We start from the raw sequence: 22768 nt of genomic DNA, 5'->3' as shown, positions 1-22768 counted from the left end.
TTTATTTTGATAAACATGACAACATAACATCGCGACTACATGAAAGGAGGTTTTACTGTTATAAAAAACTGATTAGCATATTAGTAAATGGTATTTGGTACGGGGGCCCAGCAAGATGGTTTGTACCCAGGGCCCAAAATTTGGTGCTACGCCCCTGACTGTTGGAGCACATCTGATCTGTTCAGGAAGCTGGTTCCAGCTACGGCTGGCATAATAGCTAAAAGCAGACTCTCCTTGCTTTGAGTGAACCCGTGGTATTTCTAATTGACTTGATCCTGATGATCTGAGTGATCTGTTGGGTTTGTATTTAATCAGCATATCTGCAATGTATTGAGGTCCTAGGTCATTTAGTGATTTATATACAAGCAATAGTACTTTAAAATCGATCCTAAATGTAACTGGAAGCCAGTGTAAAGATCTGAGGACTGGTGTGATATGGTCATATTTTCTGGTTCTGGTCAGGATCCGGGCAGCAGCGTTCTGTATGAGCTGCAGCTTTCTAATGGTCTTTTTGGGAAGGCCAGTGAGAAGACCACAATAGTCCACCCTGCTGGTGATAAAAGCATGAACGAGTTTCTCTAAGTCTTGCCTGGAAATAAAGCTTCTAATTCTTGCAATATTTTTCAGATGATAGTAAGCTGATTTAGTTATTGCTTTGACATGACTACTGAAACTCAGGTCTGACTCCAAAATCACACCAAGATTCCTGACTTGATTTTTTGATTTTAGACCTTTAGCCTCAAGATATGCGTTCACCTTGAGAATTTCATCTTTGTTTCCTAATGTAGTGATTTCAGTTTTGTCTTTGTTTAACTGAAGAAAGTTTGGGCACATCCAACTGTTAACTTCATCAATGCATTTACATAGAGAGTCAATGGGGCTGTAGTCAATAGGTCAGTGGTCACCAACCTTTTCAAGCCAAAGATCCCTGACCTCAGCCTTGATGAAAGGCAAGATCTACCTATAGATTTTTAATGGCCGATTCAGAGGTTTTTTTATTTCCAAGACCATCTGTCGTTTTTTTTTTCTTTATTTAAGCAAATTAATTTGTTGTTTATTTGCTCTATAACAGGCCAAACTGACCTTAAAAAAATTGCCATTTGAAATGTGAGGCAACCACTGCATTTTAATTACGATCCAAACAAAGATACACACATGTAGCATGAGCAGTTGTTTTTTATTTAAATTATTGCATAATTTCAAGACTTAGAGTAAATACAGAATGCTCTGACTTTAGCTTTGTGAAATTGTAACATAAGACACACCTGCACAAAACAAAAACAGATGGACTGAATAAAAATGCTAATTCACTCTCTGACAGTAGGAGGTGCTTATGGAAAACAAGCGTTTATTTGGGGACCGCTGTAAAATGCCATAGAAACTATTCTGAAGACAGTCAGTTTTGTTCAGGGATACATTCATCTAATTCTACTTGTTACATGTTGTTAATTATTTTTCGGTTATTTATCGGGAGCAACCAGGACAGTGATAAAGATCGACCAGTCGATCGCGATCGACGGGTTGGCGACCACTGCATTAGGTGATAGGGCTAAGTAGATCTGGGTGTCGTCAGCATAGCTGTGGTAGGCTATTTTGTTATTTTTCATTATTTGGCTCAGTGGCAGCATATACAGGTTGAATAGGAGTGGTGCAAGAATTGACCCTTGTGGGACTCTGCATGTCATGGATGTCCACTCAGACTTATGGTCACCTATACTCACATAATAACCTCTCCCTTCTAAGTATGACCTGAACCATTTGAGGACCATTCCAGAAAGCCCAACCCAATTTTCTAGCCTGTCAAGGAGTATGCTGTGGTCAACAGTGTCGAATGCAGCACTGAGGTCCAGTAGTACCAGAATTGATGTTTTGCCTGTATCTGTATTGAGGCGATTATCATTTATAATCTTTATGAGCGCTGTCTCTGTGCTGTGATGCGGTCGGAAACCAGATTGAAAATTGTCAAAGTATCCGTTTGAGTTCAAGAATTTGTTCAGCTGACTGAAAACAACTTTTTCAATGATCTTGCCTATGAAGGGGAGATTTGAGATTGGTCTGTAGTTGCTCAGTATGGAGTTATCCAGATTTCTCTTTTTAAGGAGAGGCTTTACTACTGCAGTTTTAAGGGAGTTTGGAAAAGTCCCAGAAAGAAGTGAGGCGTTTACCACTTCTAGGAGATCTCTATTTCTAAACAGTTAAACACACTTTTGAAAAAAGAAGTGGGGAGTGTTATTTGAGGTTTAAAATAACTCAAATTACATACAGTATAATGCGTTTTTTTATTATAATAACAACAACTTTATTTAATGATATAAATAAAAATATAATAAATATGTAATATGGTACACTACACATATTTAGCAAAATACTCTCTAGCTCTTTTTTTCTAGCCAACTAATGTGCTATATTATGGTCATTAAATGGCTTTCCTGAGGTAAATGTTATGTGACATAATTGTTCTCCAGTTGTTTTATTGACCCCTTTGTTAGACTGATTGGTCGATATTATATATGAGGAATATACATTTAGGTAAGTTGTAGGCTACTGTTTCTTTCAACATTGTCCATTCGTGTTTATTTACTATTAGCTAAAGATGATCTGTCCACGTGCAGCTAGGGATCTGTCACGTAACATTTACAAGCGCCAAAACGGCATTTATTGTTTGAATTTCGTAATAAAAGTGACAGAATCTGAGAGCTGAGATTTTTTTTATACCATAAGTAACCTGCTCTGTCTAGTCTGTCGGTCTCCGTGTCCTCTTTGCTTCGCGATTTTTCTGTGCGTGAGAAAATGTATGTGTGGCGTGAGAGCGTGAAAAGTGTCAATTGCGTGTCTCACGGTGAATGTGTGAGATTTGGCAGTTATGGATACAATATTTTTATATTTTTTATTAAGCTGTTCTTGTCTTTACTAAAATCAAAATTAGGCTAATCAAAGGGAAGAGTGCTCTTACGAATCACAACCGCTTTTGGCTAACGTAATAGACTTGCTGTTTTTGCTGATGCTTAATCGTCTTTAGCATACAATACATTCATTACAAATGTAATTTTAAGTTAAACGTGTGTTTAAACTACACCTGGGGAAACTCACTTCACCTTCAGGGGCTCTGGGGCAGCTCAGTCTCTCCAGTCGGTTTGTAGGGCCACCGCACCGCAGCAGACTCGCTGTGTGTGAGCCAGACTGAGCGAACGCCGCTATGCACGTTTGAATCAGGGACGTAGCTAAGTGTTTGAGGGGTGGGGAGGGGTATTTTATGTATTTTAATTTTAATACATTTAAAATGAAAAATTAAATGGTTTACTTTTGGTAAATGTATTGGACATACTCGCGGGTTGTTTTTACAAGTACAGTTTTTGGATCATCAAAGTCAGGGGGGCAGCTGGGGGGGGCAAGGCTTTAGAGTGGGGGGGGGGGGTACCTGCCCCCCCTTGCCCCCCTGTAGATCCGCCCATGGGGGGTGGGTTGACTTGTTAGTTTCTAAATGTGCAGGTTGCTATTTTTCATAACAAATGCTACAGATTGGAAAAAAAGAAAAAAGTCAACATTGGCCTAAGCAAGGTAATTTGTGAGGTCAGGCACTGATGTTGGACGAGAAGGCCTGGCTTGCAGTCTCCGCTCTAATTCACCCCAAAGGTGTTCTATCAGTCGAGGGCAGGACTCTGTGCAGGCCAGTCAAGGTGAACTATTCCTTTAATGCTTCAGCATACCAAAACATTTTGGATAATTTCATGCTCCCAACTTTGTAGGAACAGTTTGGGGATGGCCCCTTCCTGTTCCAACATGACTGCGCACCAGTGCACAAAGCAAGGTCCATAAAGACATGGAAGAGCGGGTTTGGTGTGGAGGAACTTGACTGGCCTGCACAGAGTCCTGAACAGAGGGTGAGTAAATGACAGAATTTTTATTTTTGGGTGAACTATCCCTTTAAGGGTTCCTTTCACTGGAACTAAGGGGAACTCCAAATAAATTCAATGATTTGGAGGGTTGTCCCAATCCTTTTGGCAAAATAGTGTAGGTGTACCAAGGCTGCGTTTAAGTCCAATTTTTTATGCTCTTCCCTCACTAACTTCCCTCTGTCTCGTTCACTCAGATGTACATCATTGCTTACATCACATAAGTGCCCACTACTGGCAGAACTTCTGTAATGTGTTTAAATGGAACACACTAAGAGCCCTTGATCACTTGGAATCTGCAATGGATCTGATTTATTTTATTTTCGTTTTTTTCCCTTATAAAATTTGTTTTACACACCATTCTATAGGCCTGTGTATGCTTGGGCTGTCTATAAAAATACAAAAATTACACAAACGAAAATGATAAAAAAAATACAATAGACTATAACAGTCATTTTAAAGTAGTGTGGGATTACACATTTAAGAATCTGTTTAAAATCTTCTGATCCTACATTCTGCTAAAACATCACATGAAAACTAAAGGGATATTAATTGCATCAGAAAATGATAACATCAGATGAATGATTATGTTAAAGGGATAGTTCACCCAAAAATGTAAATTGTGTCATCATTACTCACCCTCAAGTTGTTCCAAACCTGTATGAGTTTCTTTGTTCTGCTGAACACAAAAGAAGATATTTTGAAGAATGTTTGTAACCAAACAGATAGATCAACCATTGACTACCATAGTATTTTATTCCCTACTATGGTAGTCAATGGTTGCTCTCTCTGCTTGGTTACAAACATTCTTCAAAATATCTTCTTTTGTGTTCAGCAGAACAAAGAAACTCATACAGGTTTGGAACAACTTGAGGGTGAGTAAATGATGACAGAATTTTCCTTTTTGGGTGAACTATCCCTTTAAGTGTACGTTCTAGGAGGTTTCAACCAGCTCCTGTTCTCCATATTGGTAGTTAAAATAGTACTTGAGGCCATCACCTTTTATTCTGTGATGGCTTTTGATGCCTCTTTCCCAGTCTTTGAAACTGTGGCAAGTGTTTATGATCATAACAACCTGAGGTGTGGACTTCTCTTCATCTCTGTGAGGTATCTGCATGGTACTATTATGCTGACTGGATTGGGGCTCATAAAGTTCAATAAAGTTGAACGCACTTCAAAATGGCGGTGGGGTTTCTCCCGAGGGGAAGTGCTTGAGAAAGTTTGCGAATGTATACACAGCCCGAGTTTGGTGAAATTATCTTATTCCGTTTTAGTTATAGCCGTTTTAGTAAAAGTGGCCACGCCCACTTTGCCCACTTTTTGCCGTCCCGTCACGGACATGAATCGAAATTTCTTCTTTTTTTTCAATAACTATTGACAATCAGACGTGTGTTTTGTTTGTCTTTAGCCAAGACTTAGGCCCAATCCCATTTCTACCCCTTCCCTTTCCCCTTCCCCTTCGTTTTGAGCGTTCAAGTGAAGGGGTAGGGGTGTGTCAATTCTCTTTAGGCTGGAGTGGTAGGGGTAAAGGGAAGGGCCAGATAGACACACTTTGAATTAAGGGGTATGAGAAATGTCCCTGCATACACTGACTACCATGCTGCTAGAATGCGTGTAGTGATGTTGACACTCGGGATCGATCACTTGTGTGTTGCCTGACTGTCAGTTTCTCCGTAGCTTGCTAAACATGCTATTTGAGTGATGTGAAATGAATAATACAGTTAAAAGAAATATCTGGTCATCCTTCATAACGCCGTCATTATTTACATCACGTATAGTCTGTATATTCGTGCATTACCAAGGCAACAACTGACTTCTTTGTATTACATTGCAAAGAGCACAGTTATCACAGCACCACAGTAGAAAACAAAACCATATCCATACCAGCTGGCTCAGATCGGCATGGAATGGAACATTTAATAAAGAAAGAGAACAGTTTGGCCCAATAAAAAAAGCTCCACCAGTCTTGAAAGTGCTGTATCATCTTAGGAAACTCGAAGGCTCATTCGTTTTCTAACTGAAAACGAGCACCATTCCAAATACAGCGCAAAACTATGTTGGGAGTGAGTAATCTGCCAAAAAAGCTATAAGGGTGGGGTTCGGGTGAAGGGCATCATTTTGATTGCATGATTTATAAACACTTTATAAACCAGTTTTTTTAAACTGGTTTATACCAGTCTTTAGCCTGGATCCCAGCCGAACTTAGCCCCGCCCACAACATTTGAGGTCTGGAAGTTCGGTCTGGACTTGATCCGTTGTGGAGCAACTATGCTCGAACCAGAGCTGTTCAGACCAATCAAATTGTCAGGGCGGGCTTTATATGATGATGGACAGATGATCAACAGTAACGTAATCATCCACGTCACCAAAGAGCGCTTGGGTTGAATTCGTTCTAATCCTAAACGGAGAACTTGCTCGTATATGCATTCACCTTTACTATTTCTCTCAAAAATGATGATCGTGTTGGTATACTCCGTGTATCCTTAAATTATTTTTTAAAACACCGGCAAAGATCGTTTACACTCATCTTCTTGTGTGTGCAGTTGAGTTCTGTAACTTCTGTTGACAACTATGTCGCTCAACATATGTCACTAACATCACTTACTCCTTTGCTCTGATTGGTTGTAGATCTATACAATTGAGTGCAGAGGCATTTTCATTCCTGGTTTGGTTGAAACCATAGGCTGAAACATGCCCCAATAATGACAGCCCAATGGAGCAGTATCAGACTCATATTCTGACTAGAATCTGAGTATGACAACGTCAGGCTAACCAGTCTTTTAAACTGGTTTACAAACAAATTTATAAACCAGTTTGAAAGCATACACAAATTTAGAAACGCCCACTTTTTGTTCCACAGCTTGTTAAATGATTATAGGCTATAGTCAAATATTGTATTGATGCTTTCATAGTGATTATAGCCGCTTGGTTTATAAAAGTTGATCAAATTGACAAGATATCTTAACTTGGGGCATTTGGAAACAAAAATTGCCTATTTTTTTTTTTTTTATATATATATAATCACGTGCATCTAGATGATTGATTGTCCGTGTGTTGAAAAAATTAAATAAAAAAAAATAAAAAATTAAATACGCACTCCCCACAGACACACCCCACACACAGCGTTGCCCACAGTGAGCGGACTCAGTAGTGGAGTACTGCGTTTGTAGTGACACGTTGTTTGACACGCACCGTTTGGTTAGCGGGATCACTTTTAGGGCAAAAAAGTGAAGTTAAGTGAAGTTGGTTTGATTTCCCATGGCACTTTGAAGTAGAGAATTTTGTCAAACTGATAAGGTTCCAGCCAGGTGCTATCAAATAAATAAACCCCGCACGGTTGACACCTCAACCAATGTCCAAACCAAACTATTGACGTCATGACGTCCGAATGCTGTACGCATGTAACGTATGGTTCCATTCCCGTTACATTTTAATATTCAGATATGTAAAAAGGGTGTGAAGATGTGTAGTTTGCGCCATACCTGGTCTCTCAGAAGTGCAGCTCAGATGTGTTGTGCTGAGTGAGTGCGAAGTCCAAGAGGTGTGCAGTGCAGCCCTGATTCCTGAATGACGCATGCATCCGATTCATTTATTAAAACGAAGACTTCCTCAATTACACGTTCAGCCAAAGCGAAACTATGTTTGACACCCATGTTTCTGTCGTGACTCTCTCAGTTTCCCTAACTTTTTCAAATGGAGATGGAGATTTGTTTACAGGGACATCTACCGGTGTGTTATATGCAACAACTTTTGTCTGGATAAAAAAAAAAAAAAAATTCTGTTCAGAGGTTTTGATATAGGCTACAACAGGGTTTCACATCAGCAAAACAATGAGGTTTTGTGGCTTTGTGTAGATGAATTTTACCCAGAAGACAAAGAAACAATGTAGTTACAACAAAGTATGCTATAATAATCATTAAAAAAAAACATAATTTGAGTTAATTAATATCTGAAAGAAAAATCGTAGTTCCTGTGATCTGCAGTAATTTGTTAAAACATAAAAAATAAATAAAAACAACGACGTTTCTAACTGAACTACATGTAATTCAAAGAAAAAAGTTTATATATCTCAATTCTCTCAAAATTGCGAGATAACTCACAATTCTGACTTTTTTTGAATGGTAACAAAAACTTGTAATTGTAAGTTTCCAAATTGCAATGCTGATTTTTTTTTAATCACAATTATGAGGAAAAAATACTTTTTTCTCGGAATTGTAAACTCGGAATTGTCATAAAAAAGTCAAAATTCTGTGACAAAAGTCGCAAATTACTATTTAGATTTTTTAATTAGTGGCAGAATCAAGCTTCCATACAAATTACTTGTTCGCTGTCATTTCTTTTACTTTTGTATAATTAAATGTACTTGATCCCTGAATATACTAGTTCATTTCATTTTAAGCTGTAATATCGTTTTGTTTTTTAAAATCGCATGGGTACTCTAATATTACGTTGTGTAATTTTAATGGATGGAATAATTTAAAAAAATAGTTTTTATTATTATTATTATTATTATTTAATTTCTTATTAATCTGTTATATTTATTTTATTATTTTTTTAATCTATTTTATTTAAAGCACTTTGAATTACAATTGTGTATGAAATGTACCAAATAAACGATTTTCGGCTTTTTATGACATTTTTGGATAATGTACGTGTTATTGTTTGTTGCTTAATTTAATAAACACAAGGGGTTTTAGCATAGAAATAATGTAGACATCAACCTGTTTGTTATTCTGCATCAGGATTTTGGGTTAAAAGTTTGATGGGGATGTCTATATTTAGGTGTTTTTGCCTTGTTTTAACCTGTTTTCAGAATTCCATTGTGTAGTTGCTCGAGTTTGTAAAAAATACACAGGGATCTGATGTTGAACAATAATCGAGATAAAAAAAATATTAATTAGAAAAGAGAAATATGGGCTACTGACATCCAACGATATAAAACAAAATGTATCCATTACGTATATAACGTATTCATTACATAGTATGCATATTATTATTCACTACAGTTTTATTTTTGACAGTTTAACTTTATTAGTCATTTTATTACTGTGAAAATGTATTTTTTTATGTAAATGTTGTTGTCTTGCTCCTCCTGACCACTAGGCGCCAGTGTCGAGCCAAACAGCCGCACAATTGTTACATAAAACCACCGTGAATAAAAAGCACGCGTGTGAAAGCTAATGATCACTAGAGACAAATAATACGCTTAGCCTTAGCGATAAATATAGTCGTTTTTATTCTCAAAATGGTTCGTAAATTGAAATTCCACGAACAGAAACTCTTGAAGAAAGTTGATTTTATTAACTGGGAGGTTGACAACAATCTACACGAGGTTAAAATATTGAGGAGATATCGTATTGAGAAGAGGGAAGATTACACCAAGTGAGTAAAGAAAATCACTGTTAATAGTACATAATAGTAAATATGACTTCCTTTTAGTATGTATATTTGTTTTAAGCAAGTATATCTTTAAAGTCCATGTTCGTATTTTAGAGGAGACAGATGATCAAAACTTGACTTACGAATCTACGTGTATGTTTTCTCTGTAGATACAACAAACTTAGTCGAAATATTAGAGAATTGGCACAGAAAATACGGGACTTGGGCGAAAAAGATGGCTTCAGAGCTCAAAGCACAACCATTCTCTTGGAAAAACTGTAAGTTTGGGGACTTCTGGATGTTTAGTGGGCGCCTCATTGTAATTGAGCTGCTGTCGAGTCTGAAGATCGTGTGTGTGTGTGTGTGTGTGTGTGTGTGTTTTTCTCTTTTGCAGTTACAGTATCGGTTTGATTCCCACCAAACAGAATCTCTCCCTTGCAAATGAAGTCTCTGCATCTACATTCTGCAGGTAAGATGCACTTCAATAATTAATCATAGAAATTACACCAGTGTTTAGAATTTAGAAGTGCAACAGTGAACAGCATATATATATATATATATATATATATATATATATATATATATATATATATATATATATATATATATATATATATATATATATATATATATATATATATATAAACCATCGAAGAGGGAAAAACATCACAAAGGTAAAAGGGGTAAAATTCGAGTTGATAAAATAGTTTTGTTCATTCTAACTGTTCCAAATTGTTCTTTTTTTTCCCTGATTGCTGTTTTCTTTAGGAGACGGCTTCCCACAATCATGCTGAAACTGCGTATGGCTCCGAGCCTAAAGACTGCCACAACCTTCATTGAGCAGGGCCGTATCCTTCAGTCAGAAATTACACTCAACTATGTATATTAAGTGTTGTAGTGTTTTAGGCTGTTGTTCACACTTGTAGTTCAGTTCATTTGGTCTGGACCAAAAAAACAATTCAGTCCTGGTCCGCTTGGCGTTCACATTGGCATTTTTATCTCCAAACCTAAAGATACCGAACCTAAAGGCATAGGGATATATTCACACAACCTTATTTTTATTGCATATATTTCACGACGTAACTTACTGAACATCCAAAACAGTGCTGTGTGCTGAGCTAAATGCGCTTGTTGTATGTGAGTATTTTGACCAGCTGAGAACTTGTGAAGTGCCTTATAAAATGTGTAAAGGAGTCAAAACAGCAGCAGGAATCTCTCAATCATACACACAAACGAAGATCTGCGGCGAGGAGACGTGGTTCTGATACCTGTACCGAACTGTGATGGCAACATCACGACTATGACAAGGAAAAATATGTATATGTGAGCATTCTGTCCTTTTTAGGGACTTATTTACATGTCTTCGGTCCGTGTTGCGTTCTTATTTCAGTCAAACCGCACCAGAGTTAGTTTGGTGCGCACCAGGGTTTGGATGGCAGTGTCACATTTATTCAAATGAACCGAACTAACAGAGCAATCGAACCAAACATGCCAAGTGTGAACACACCCTTAGTGTATAGAAGTTTGTTTCTGAAAGGTAATCACAACTTTTTATCTCAATTTGTTTTTCTTGCAATTCTGGCGGGGGGAAAAAAGTCAGTTGCATGATTACAAGATATAAGAGTTTATAATCAAGAAATTGCTAGTAGTTGACTCACAATTGCAAGTCTATAAACAGTTCTTGCAATTTTGAGAAGAAAAGTCTGAATTGTGAGATATGAACTCGCAATTGTGAGAGTCATAATTGCGAAGTTGCAGTTACCTTTTGTTTATTTGGTTCCTCCATGGCGGAAAGAAAACATAATTGCAAGATGTAAACTCGCAGTTCTGAGGTGGAAAAGTCATGATTGTGATATGTAAACTCACAATTATGAGTTTACTTTATACCTTACAATTATAACACATTGGGTGTGTTCATACTTGGTTAAATTAAAATGTACCCTGGTGCAATTGCTCTGTTAGTGCGGTTCAAGTGTGAACGCTGCCATCTGAACCCTGGTACACACCAAACAAGCAGTTTGAGACCCCTGAAAAGATGGGTCTCAGTCCTCTCACAAACAAACTCTGGTGCAGCTCAAATGAGATAGACATGTAAACAAACCAAGAACAGTAAGATGAGACCTTAAAAAGGACAGAATGCTCACGCATACCTGTTTTTTCGCATCATAATCGTGATGTTGCCCATTACAGTTCGGTACAGGCATCAGAACTGCGTCTCCTCGCAGCAGATCTTTGTTTGTGTGTGTGCCGCTGTGTTGACTCCTTTACACAATTTATAAGCTCTTCACGAGTTCTCAGCTGGTCAAAATGGTCATCATTTATAGGCTACGCACACAGCATTGTTTTGAATGTTTGGTAAGTTCCTTCACAAAATATACGCCATAAAAGCCGACCAATCAGGTTGTGAACGTATCCCTATGCCTTAAGGGTCGGTATCTTTAGATTCAGTATTAAAATGCCAGTGGTAAGCGGACAAGGACTAAATGTTTTGTCTTTTTTTGGTCCGGACCAAGTGAACTGAACTACATGTAATTCAAAGAAAAAAGTTTATATATCTCAATTCTCTCAAAATTGCGAGATTCTGACTTTTTTGCATGGTAAAAACTTGTAATTGTAAGTTTCCAAATTGCAATCCTGATTTTAAAAAAAACAACAATCACAATTATGAGGGGAAAATACTTTTTTCTCTAAATTGTAAACTCGGAATTGTCATGGAAAAAGTCAAAATTCTGAGACAAAAGTCGCAAATTACCATTTAGATTTTTTACTTTAGGCTGTGTTCACACTGCAGGGCTTAATGCTCAATTCCGATTTTTCGAAAAAATGCGATTTTTTTGCAAGGCTGTTCACATTTCCAATTAAATGCGACCTTTTGTGATCTCCTGTGTGAACGTGAAATGACCCAGAAGTGACCCGCATGCGCAGAAGAGTACTCAACGGTCAACGACGTCACTTGTTGTTTACGGAAGTAGCCAAATATGGGTGTCAGCATTGGAGTTCGTTTAGCTTTATTAAAGTTATTTTCGCAACGGAGCCAGCACCATTACAACCTTCGCATGTTAAAAAGAAAATTAAAAAAGAGGAGGAGAGCAAGGTTTTTTGCCATGGCGTTTTGTGGAGCAGTGGTAGCAACGTTGGTACAGAGAAACGTGTGAGTCGCAGCCAGGAGTGGTGGGATACTGATGTGAGTGGCTTTACTGATACCGAATTCGTCAGTAACTTCAGAATGACCAGATCCACCTTCAATTATGTTTGTGAGCGCCTTCAACTAACTTTGTCACGGGAAGAGACACGTCTGCGGCGGCCCATAACAGTGCAGAAACGCGTTGGAGTTGGAGTGTATTGGCTAGCAACAGGTGCGTACTTCTTTTATTTATAGTTGTTTATCTTCTCATTCCCGCCTACTTCAACGTACAATGATGACGTTTGTCGCGTATCAACGACGTGCGGGTCGGATACATGTGACCTGGCAGTTCAGACTGAAGACGCATTTCAAAAGATCGGATATGTATCGGATTTGGACCACATACCCAAGTGGCCTGGGTCGCATTTGAAAAGATCGGATCTGTGTCGTTCAGACTGTCATGAAAAGATCAGATACAGGTCGCATAAGGGCAAAAAAATCGGAATTGGGTCGTTTCAGCCTGCAGTGTGAACGCAGCCTTAGTGGCAGAATCAAGCTTCCATACAAATTACTTGTTCGCTGTCATTTTTTACTTTTGTATAATTTAATTTACTAGATCCCTGAATATACTGGATGTTCTTTTCATTTTAAGCTGTAATATCGTGAAGAAAATATTCTTCGCAAATTGATTTGCTTAATTGTCACCAAAATACTTCTTGACGGAGCAACAGATATTCGGGTTGGGCCTGAGATTATCACCGATCCTGCGTTTCTTGTTACAAGGTTAGTTATGAAAAGCATCAATGATGCCCATTGAAGAAAAAAATTATCACAAGTTTAATTTTAACACTGACATTTAGCCTGCAGCAACTGTAATGTGTAGTTATTTTGCAATATTGTTACAGGAGTATGGAAGACTTCATCACATGGGTGGACTCATCCAAGATCAAACAACATGTCATGAACTACAATGAGGAGGTATGTCGAAGAATATTAGGAGCATCATCCTTTACAGTTTATATTACTGTACAAATGTTTGAGTCTTATGTTTTTGTAGCCTCTTACCAAGGCAGCAGCTATTTGCCTAAAAATACAGTAAAAACAGTAATATTCTGAAATTGTTACGATTTAAAAACTTTTCTATTGTAAAATAAAGAAACATTTGTCATCAATGTTGAAAACAGTTAATTATTTTTTGTGGATACTGTGATACTTCAGGATTCTTAAATGAATAGAAAGTTCAAAAGAACAGCATTTATTTGAAATAGAAATCTTGTTACATTACAAATGTACATTTGATCAATTTAATGTGTCCTTGTTGAACATTAGCATTCATTCCTTTTTTTTTTTAAAATCATACTCACCCTGAACTTTTGAACACTACTGTACATAAAGCTAAATCTAAAGAATTCAGGAAAATATTTTCATATTTAATCAATACCTCCCTGTATGGGTTAAAGGTTTGACACCAGAGACATGTTTTCAAAACACTCTAAAGTGTAGAATGTAATTGTTGAAATATAGTGTATCATATAAGCATTAGGTGAGTCTGATTTTGCACTGTTAAGAAATGTTTAAGCTAAAACAGTTTTTGAAATTATTGCTAATTTAACATCACAATTTTGGGTTTGTTTTCAGCGGGACGACTTTGACCTTGTGGTCTAAATCTCCAAACATTGATTTGAAACAGAACTGGTTAATGCATTGAGAAGCTGGTAATTTGTGATTCATTAAAACCAAATGTATATATTTATACCCTGTCAGACATCTTGAGTGAATGAATGCATTTAAGTGTGACTGTATTTTGCATGAAACATTTGTAAACAATAAACCATTACAATTATTTTGTCTACATTTACTCTAGTCTTCATAGAAAACCACCGTCACCTATTAAAAATTAGTATTTTAAAATTATTTTTGACATGGTGGGCACTTAAAATGTCCCAACAAAGATGCATAGTTGTTTCACCAGGTACATGTGTTCTTTACACCACATTCTTTGCATAGCTCTGTTATGAACATACTGAAGACATACAAGGCAACAAGTACATCAACACCTTCCACTGATTATAAATAAACCAAGGTACAGCTGGAAAAAGACAACATTATGAACTTGACAAAAGCTACATTCAGTGTCTCAAACAGACACAACCTTAAGGCCAGAACAGACTCTTTGGTGTTCGAACCATTTTTGTGGGCGAGGCCCTGAGAATTTCTGCTTGAATTTGTCATGTATATTCACAGCCACCAGAAACGCACATACACAATAAGCGTGATGAAAATGACAGCGCCAGCAGCCACTTTAGCATAGGTGGAGCGCGTGTTGAGATATTTGGCATCACTGCGGTACTTCTTAGACAGGCTGGACAGGTTACTAGCTTTGGAATCCAAGGCTACAGAAAGAGAAGGCAGACAACACACTTAAACAGGGGAGAATACCTAATGCTTTTACAAATACAAATAGTATTTTGAGACTGAAGCAAAATGCAAAAAGTGTTCACTCACCAGATAGGGCTTCTCCACGCTGGAGCACTTCCTCTATATTAGCGACCATGATCCTCTGGACATCGTGTAACTCTGAATTAACGTTGCCCAGATTTCTTCGTGCTCTGCCGTCGATGTATAGCCTTTTGGTTTTCTGAATGTACGTGTCTGGAGACAAATGAGAATCATTTGGTCCACAATGTCGGCCAAAAAATGTGCCATCTAGCGGGCACATTTACGTATATAGTAGTATGCGCATGCTATAAAAATGGCATGCTGAACCTGCACTTTACGGTCACATTTGATCAATTGAATAAATCCTTGCTAAATAAAATGTCTTAGAATTCCATACAAGGATTAGTTCACTTTAAAATGAAAATTACCCCATGATTTACTCAACTTCAAGCTATCCTAGGTGTATATGACTTTCTGATTGACACAATCGGAGTTATATTAAATATCCTGACGCTTCCAAGCTTTATAAATGGCAGTGACGGGGTCCATTGAGTTTGAGTAAAATTGATTTACTTTATATTGTGTTAAATATGGATTTTTTTCTTAAACAAACCCATCGATTCGCTTCAGAAGGCCTTTATTAACCCCCACAACCCCTCGTACGGCATATTTATTCATATATCTCTGTGATTGTGTTCATCAGAAAGAATAAAGTCATATACACCTAGGATGTCTTGAGGGTGAGTAAATCATGGGGTAATTTTCACTTTAAAGTGAACTAATCCTTTAACTTTTGAACAGTAGTGTATATAAACCTTGAGCAAGGTAAATTATACATTCTAATCGCACTGATATAAATAAGATGTTTCTCACCGAATTCTATAAAAAAGTATGGCCGTGACACTGACAGAATCTTTGCCCCATACTGATCATTGAATTCTCGCTCCAGTTCCTCAAGAAAGCCGAACACTAGTTTCTTGGGGAATCCTGCTTCACAGAAGGCCAAGTAACACACTCCTTTCTCAATGATATAGCTGGAAAACAAGATGGGTTTATGAACTAGAATCAACCACAAGCTCTATGATCATCTATCAGAGTTGGGCAAAATTCTGAATTTGAAAATTGGCCCCCTTTCAGGTTCACACGTCCCACAGGATGTTGAATTAGAATTTTAATTGGATTGACAGGAACAATCATTTATTCAACTGCAATTCAAACAAGTCACACAATTGTTTTACGGCAAAAAATGGTAAGAGTTTAAAATAAGGTTTCATTTGTTAATGTTAAACTAATTATGACCAATACTTCTACAGCATGTATTAATCTCAACATTTAATAAATTTTTAAGATCAAAAGGTATATCTGTGAACATTAGTTAAGGTGCCCCTATTATGCTATTTTAAAGGTTCCTGATTTAGTTTTGGAGGTCTCCTACAACAGGTTTACATGCATTAACTGTTCTAATAATATACATTGCACATTAAATTTTTTCAATGATTCTCAAAGGACTCCTTTCCGAGAGCCTGCTCTACTCTGCTCTGATCGATTACAGCGCACATCGGAATCAAACTCCCATTACCCCAACTGTACATGTTTGTTCTTTCAGCAGGATGACTTTGACCTCGTGGTCTAAATCTCCAAACATCATTTTGGATTTGAAACAGAACTGGGTAATACATTGAGCAGCTGGTAATTTATGATTCATTAAAAACAAATGCATTTACAGTGAGGAAAATAAGTATTTGAACACCCTGCTATTTTGCAAGTTCTCCCACTTGGAAATCCTGGAGGGGTCTGAAATTGTCATCGTAGGTGCATGTCCACTGTGAGAGACATAATCTAAAAAAAAAAATATCCAGAAATCTATTTGTATGATACAGCTGCAAATAAGTATTTGAACACCTGTCTATCAGCTAGAATTCTGACCCTCAAAGACCTGTTAGTCTGCCTTTAAAATGTCCACCTCCACTCCATTTATTATCCTAAATTAGATGCACCTGTTTGAGGTTGTTAGCTGCATAAAGACACCTGTCCACCCCATACAATCAGTAAGAATCCAACTACTAACATGGCCAAGACCAAAGAGCTGTCCAAAGACACTAGAGACAAAATTGTACACCTCCACAAGGCTGGAAAGGGCTACGGGGAAATTGCCAAGCAGCTTGGTGAAAAAAGGTCCACTGTTGGAGCAATCATTAGAAAATGGAAGAAGCTAAACATGACTGTCAATCTCCCTCGGACTGGGGCTCCATGCAAGATCTCACCTCTTGGGGTCTCAATGATCCTAAGAAAGGTGAGAAATCAGCCCAGAACTACACGGGAGGAGCTGGTCAATGACCTGAAAAGAGCTTGGACCACCGTTTCCAAGGTTACTGTTGGTAATACACTAAGACTTCATGGTTTGAAATCATGCATGGCACGGAAGGTTCCCCTGCTTAAACCAGCACGTCCAGGCCCGTCTTAAGTTTGCCAATGACCATTTGGATAATCCAGAGGAGTCATGGGAGAAAGTCATGTGGTCAGATGAGACCAAAATATAACTTTTTGGTCATAATTCCACTAAACGTGTTTGGAGGAAGAAGAATGATGAGTACCATCCCAAGAACACCATCCCTACTGTGAAGCATGGGGGTGGTAGCATCTTGCTTTGGGGGTGTTTTTCTGCACATGGGACAGGGCGACTACACTGTATTTAGGAGAGGATGACCGGGGCCATGCATTATGAGATTTTGGGGAACAACCTCCTTCCTTCAGGGCCCGTCCACACGGAGACGCGTATCACTGTATACGTATACATTTTTTATCGTATTGGCGTTTCGTCCACACGGAACCGGCGTTTTGGGAGACTGAAACCGCTATTTATTGAAACCGGGTCCTAAAGTGGATAAATCTGAAAACGACACCCTTGCGGTTTCGTGTATACAGCCAATCCGTATATTTTGTGAAACGGTGATGTCATCACACCACGTCCTGCGCGGGGAAGACTAGAAGGGATACAACTACGGGCACTGGGCATGCGCACATCAATACTGCGTTGTTTAATTACTGTATTTGCATTATTGTAAAGGTATGTTTAGGGTTGGGGTAGGTGTATGCGTTAATAAAACACATCTGGTAAGTAGCAAATTTATTTATTATTTTATTGTGTTTTACCTCACCTCCAACTGTTGCCGTACCCCTTCTAGCCACAACTCTTCTTCTCCGTTTTTAGTGTATTTCTGTGACAGAATTACAGTGCCACATACTGGACTGGCATGTATACTACATCATTTTGAGCCGTTTTCATGCTCTCGTGTGTACGCAGATATTTCTTGAAACGAGGGAGAAAAAAAGATTGGATAGGGAAAGTTCTGGCTTCGTGTGGACGGGGCCTCAGTTAGAGCATTGAAGATGGGTCGAGGCTGGGTCTTCCAACATGACAATGACCCGAAGCACACAGCCAGGATAACCAAGGAGTGGCTCTGTACGAAGCATATCAAGGTTCTGGCGTGGCCTAGCCAGTCTCCAGACCTAAACCCAATAGAGAATCTTTGGAGGGAGCTCAAACTCCGTGTTTCTCAGTGACAGGCCAGAAACCTGACTGATCTAGAGAAGATCTGTGTGGAGGAGTGGGACAAAATCCCTCCTGCAGTGTGCAAACCTGGTGAAAAACTACAGAAAATGTTTGACCTCTGTAATTGCAAACAAAGGCTACTGTACCAAATATTAACATTGATTTTCTCAGGTGTTCAAATATTTATTTGCAGCTGTATCAAATAAATAGTTAAAAAAAATCATACTTTTTTTTTTTTTATTATGTCTCTCACAGTGGACATGCACCTACGATGACAATTTCAGACCCCTCCATGATTTCTAAGTGGGTGAACTTGCAAAATAGCAGGGTGTTCAAATACTTATTTTCCTCACTGTATACCCTGTCAGACATAATCTTTGAAACAAGTCGAGTGAATTGATGCATTTAAGTGTGACTGTATTTAGCATGAATCATTTGTAAACAATAAACCATTACAATTATTTTGTCTACATTTACTCTAGTGTTCCTAGAAAACATACAGCGCACGTCAGAAGCTAAACACCCATCGCCATAACTGAACTTCTAAAAACTAACTTCCTAAAGCTATTGCGATTGAGCACACTGTAAAGACAGTAACGATGACATCGGTTTTACCATATTAATCTGAGCGCAAGTCTGACGATGAAACATTGGAAGAACTAGTATACAACCTAGGGCTGTAACGATTTGACCAAAAATAAAATTCCTGATTAATTGAACATTTTACCTCGATTACGATTAATGAACGATTATTTTGCTCACTTTTTTTTTTCTTTTGCTTTCCTTTTTTCCCCCTCATAGTTCACTGATAAGGTTTGTACTGTAAATATTTTTAAGTGAGGTGGGAAAAGTAAGGTAATAGGGTAGATAAACCAGATAGAGCAACCATTGACTACCATAGTAGGGGAAAAAATACTATGGTAGTCAATGGTTGCTCTATCTGCTTTGTTACAAACATTCTTCCAAATATAATCTTTTGTGTTCAGCAGAACAAAGAAACAAATACAGGTTTGGAACAACTTGAGGGTGAGTAAATGACAATTTTCATTTTTGGGTGAGCTATCCCTTTAACGGTGAATGTGCTCTTTTAGATCAACACATTCTCATGAAATGCGTATCTATAACCCAATTTGTATTTATCGTGCAATTTATACGCCAAAATGACTTTTTACGTGCATGTGATACGCATTGTCAACTAGGATTAGTGGTGTGTTACGCGCCAGCATCATGAGCACAGACAGCGCGCCAGAATCCAGTTCTCTTTCACTCTTCAACAAACTCTAACACACAGGATTATGCCTAAATGTCCGTTTTGTCGAGTATCCTCATAACAACAGTTTTAAATGAGTTAAATAACGTCTTAAATGAACTTAAAGAGTTGTGAGGAAATGGACGTGTGTGACAGCGCGCCAGATCCGCGTCATGTTCGGCAGCGGCAGATCTTAAAGTCACAGCAGCACTACTAATGAAGTTTGAAGCCTAATAAATGTTAAAAAGCCTTCAATTACACAGTAATGTTGAATGGCTATAATTAATGTTTAAAATGGGGAAGGTCTATTTCATAGAGACATCAGTATCTGTATTAGTATCAGTGATACTGGCCTTCATTCATAAAAAAAATGCCATAGAACAAATATTTAAAATATACTGTCTTTGTTTTTTCTACATTAATTTGGTGATTTACTGTGAAATTACTACATTATAAAATATACTAAAAACAAAAACGTAAAAACGTGTTTTAAACAAAAAAAAAATCTAGTTTAAAACAGCACTAAAAGAAAGTTTACATTAAAAATATATTATGCCTACCCACTATCTATCTACCTTTTGCATTTATTGCATAGCCTATTGTATGTTCAGGGATGACAGACTGATAAGAAGACATGCTATTTATGACTGGATGTAACTTTTGAAACTTTGCGGTAAAAGTGGCTCTCCTATTGATTTTGTCCAATCAGTGTGGCTCTCCTGAAAAAAATATCAAAGACCACTGGTCTAAAACATATTACTGAATAAACAACATAAAGTAAACACTGTCATTATTCCTCAGCATTAGTTCATAAACAATTGTCCCTCCCTAACATTTTCGTCTCGTTTTTATTCGTTGACGAAAATGGCAGTAGATTTTCGTCATAGTTTTTGTCATCCAAAACTGTTTTTATTTAGTTATCGTCTCGTTTTCGTCAGTGAAAAAAAGGTTGTTGATAAAAATTATGAGGAAAATTATGAAGAAAATTATTTGTCAACGAAATTAACAATGGCGAGCAGACAACATAGAACAGGTGAGTGACCTGTAGCCGTAACTGATTGGGATTTCTGGTATTTTCTGACGACTTGTTTAGGCAGTTTAGAGTCGATTCTTTCTTTTGAAGACAATAACTATTTATTGTGCGCTTTTGACTTTACAACTTTGCAGACTGTTTAACATTCACAGATAGCTATATTACACACTGCACAAAAGAGAATATTCAAAAACTTTAAACTGTGAACTAACAAATACTTTTATCAATAAACATTTTCAAAGGTTAATAAATGCTGTAGAAATAAATTTTTACCCATTGTTAGTCCGTGTTAGTTAATGCATTAACTAATGTTAAAAACCAGACCTTATTGTTCTGTTAGTGTTAACCAAAAAAATTTATCAATGATGAGAACCATATCTGCATATTTATTGTGATACTTCTCAAAACTGATTAATGATTTTTGTCCATTTACACAGCATTTTCCAGATAACTTTATAAAAACTCATATTGACAACAAAATCTTAATCTATTTCTTATATATTGATTTTGGATATATAAATACTTTAGGGTTTAATAAGAGAAATCATTCTGAAATAAAGTATTCTTCCATTATGGTTCATAAAATATAGGTACAAATTTTAGTTTTATTATTTTAATATAATAAAATACATATGTTTATTAACTATTAAAATATTTTCTGAAAATAGTGTATAACTTATGTTATTCAATTCTTAATGGGAAAAATGCATTTTATATTCATTCCATTTTAATTATATTTCCTTGAATTAAAAAAATTAATATATATATATATATATATATATATATATATATATATATATATATATATATATATATATATATATATATATATATATATATATATATATATATATATATATATATGATAATGGTATGGTGTTTACTTGGTCTATGTGCATATGTTTTTTACAGGGACTAATGTTTTTTATTTGTTTTTACTATGTGATAATGTGGCTGTATAGTATTGCCAGCATCAAAGAAGAATTTCTGTCCAGGAAACTGAACACAATAAAATTTGACTAAACTAATTACAATGACAGTTCTGCGTCAGGTTTATTAGCTCAATTCAGTGTCTGTTGGTACTTACTGGAAGCTCATGGCACCTGCCTCTAAAGTGCACCGTGCGGGACTTTGTTCGTTGAGTTTTCGGCAAAGCTGCTTGGCTTGACTCTGATACTTCTGTAAGTCGCGGCCAGACTGTAGAGATCATTACGTTAGTGACTTAAAAGTAGTAGGTTATACAAATCACAATGGCAAAAAAAAGCGGCAATAACAAAGACTCGGTAACTTCTCAATGTATCGCCTCATTTAAATCATACTAAAACGTTTTGTATTTTCACTTTGTACAAATTTTGAAGTATGTTGTGCTGCCATGGGTTCATTCATACCTGCTCGTCTTCTTGCATAGATGCAGCAAGTGGCAGACTGTCGGCGACACGAACAATCATCGTCTGCAACACCATTTTGGCTGTGGTCTTAACGCTTGAACTTCTGTCTATTTTAAAGTGAAGCGATCGATTATTTGACTAGTTGGCATAAAGTGACACATTTGTACTAAGTGACACAACTACACTAACACCAGAGTTCAACTTCAGATGAGTTGGCCGGAAGAGGGTGTGTTACCTCAAATTCTTTCCGGCTTTCGCATTCCACAAGTTCCGATATTTATTAATGGCATAATTTTTATTTATTTATTTATTTACACCAAATCCTAGAAAATCACAACCAAGAAAATAGCAATAAAAAGAAACGAACAAATATAAAAGGTTGTAGTTTGATAATATGTTTGGATTTTTTGGATTTTATATAGGCAAATGCTTAAGAGTTGGATCAATATTGTTATGTTTGGCAACAGTTCTTCTAACCCTGATTTCCCATATTCCAGGATGACAATGCCAAGATTCATCAGGCTCAAATTGTAAAAGAATGGAGGGAGCATGAAGAATCATTTTCACACACGAATTGACACCTAGGAGTCCAGACCATTTAAAGTCTTTTGGGATGTGCTGGAGAAGACTTTACAGAGTGCCTAACTCTTGCATTGTCCAAACAAGATCTCGACCGAATATTGATGCACCTCTTGATGGAAAAATCACAA

At 37.1% G+C, this 22768-nt stretch overlaps 3 protein-coding genes across 3 annotated transcripts in view; 1 reads left to right on the top strand and 2 right to left on the bottom strand.

The window, feature by feature from the left end:
- slc35a3b (solute carrier family 35 member A3b) overlaps nt 1–7588 on the bottom strand; it is a 43843-nt gene extending 36255 nt beyond the window's left edge. Inside the window, exon 1 of the mRNA XM_079820249.1 lies at nt 7376–7588. The gene's annotated coding sequence lies outside the window, so the exon portion shown is untranslated. The remainder of the gene's footprint in view (nt 1–7375) is intronic.
- Nucleotides 7589–9031: 1443 nt separating this feature from the next.
- On the top strand, nt 9032–14163 carry imp3 (IMP U3 small nucleolar ribonucleoprotein 3). The gene is made up of 7 exons (XM_079820013.1): nt 9032–9275; nt 9443–9550; nt 9667–9741; nt 10041–10120; nt 13128–13179; nt 13302–13374; nt 14035–14163. The coding sequence occupies exons 1-7, from the start codon at nt 9139–9141 to the stop codon at nt 14059–14061; spliced, it is 552 nt and encodes a 183-aa protein (XP_079676139.1). The 5' UTR covers nt 9032–9138; the 3' UTR covers nt 14062–14163.
- The window catches only part of sec22ba (SEC22 homolog B, vesicle trafficking protein a), a 10921-nt gene continuing 1783 nt past the window's right edge, over nt 13631–22768 (bottom strand). The window contains exons 2-6 of the mRNA XM_079820012.1: nt 22059–22165; nt 21758–21867; nt 15709–15869; nt 14902–15048; nt 13631–14789 (exon numbers count right to left, since the gene is read on the bottom strand). Of these exons, the coding sequence (XP_079676138.1) occupies nt 14635–14789; nt 14902–15048; nt 15709–15869; nt 21758–21867; nt 22059–22133 (648 nt within the window). The 5' untranslated portion in view covers nt 22134–22165 and the 3' untranslated portion in view covers nt 13631–14634. The remainder of the gene's footprint in view (nt 14790–14901; nt 15049–15708; nt 15870–21757; nt 21868–22058; nt 22166–22768) is intronic.

Source organism: Gobio gobio (genome assembly GCF_949357685.1).
Source record: "Gobio gobio genome assembly, chromosome: 6".
Taxonomy (NCBI): Eukaryota; Metazoa; Chordata; class Actinopteri; order Cypriniformes; family Gobionidae; genus Gobio; species Gobio gobio.
Note: the sequence above shows the minus strand (reverse complement) of the source record. Positions and strands in the feature narration are given on the sequence as shown.

Excerpts from the sequence above, each read along its gene's own strand:
- imp3 (XM_079820013.1), top strand. The coding sequence starts at position 9,139 with ATGGTTCGTAAATTGAAATTCCACGAACAGAAACTCTTGAAGAAAGTT. Across the intron at positions 9,551-9,666 it reads ACCATTCTCTTGGAAAAACT|TTACAGTATCGGTTTGATTC; the intron begins GTAAGTTTGGGG and ends TCTCTTTTGCAG. Across the intron at positions 9,742-10,040 it reads TCTGCATCTACATTCTGCAG|GAGACGGCTTCCCACAATCA; the intron begins GTAAGATGCACT and ends TGTTTTCTTTAG.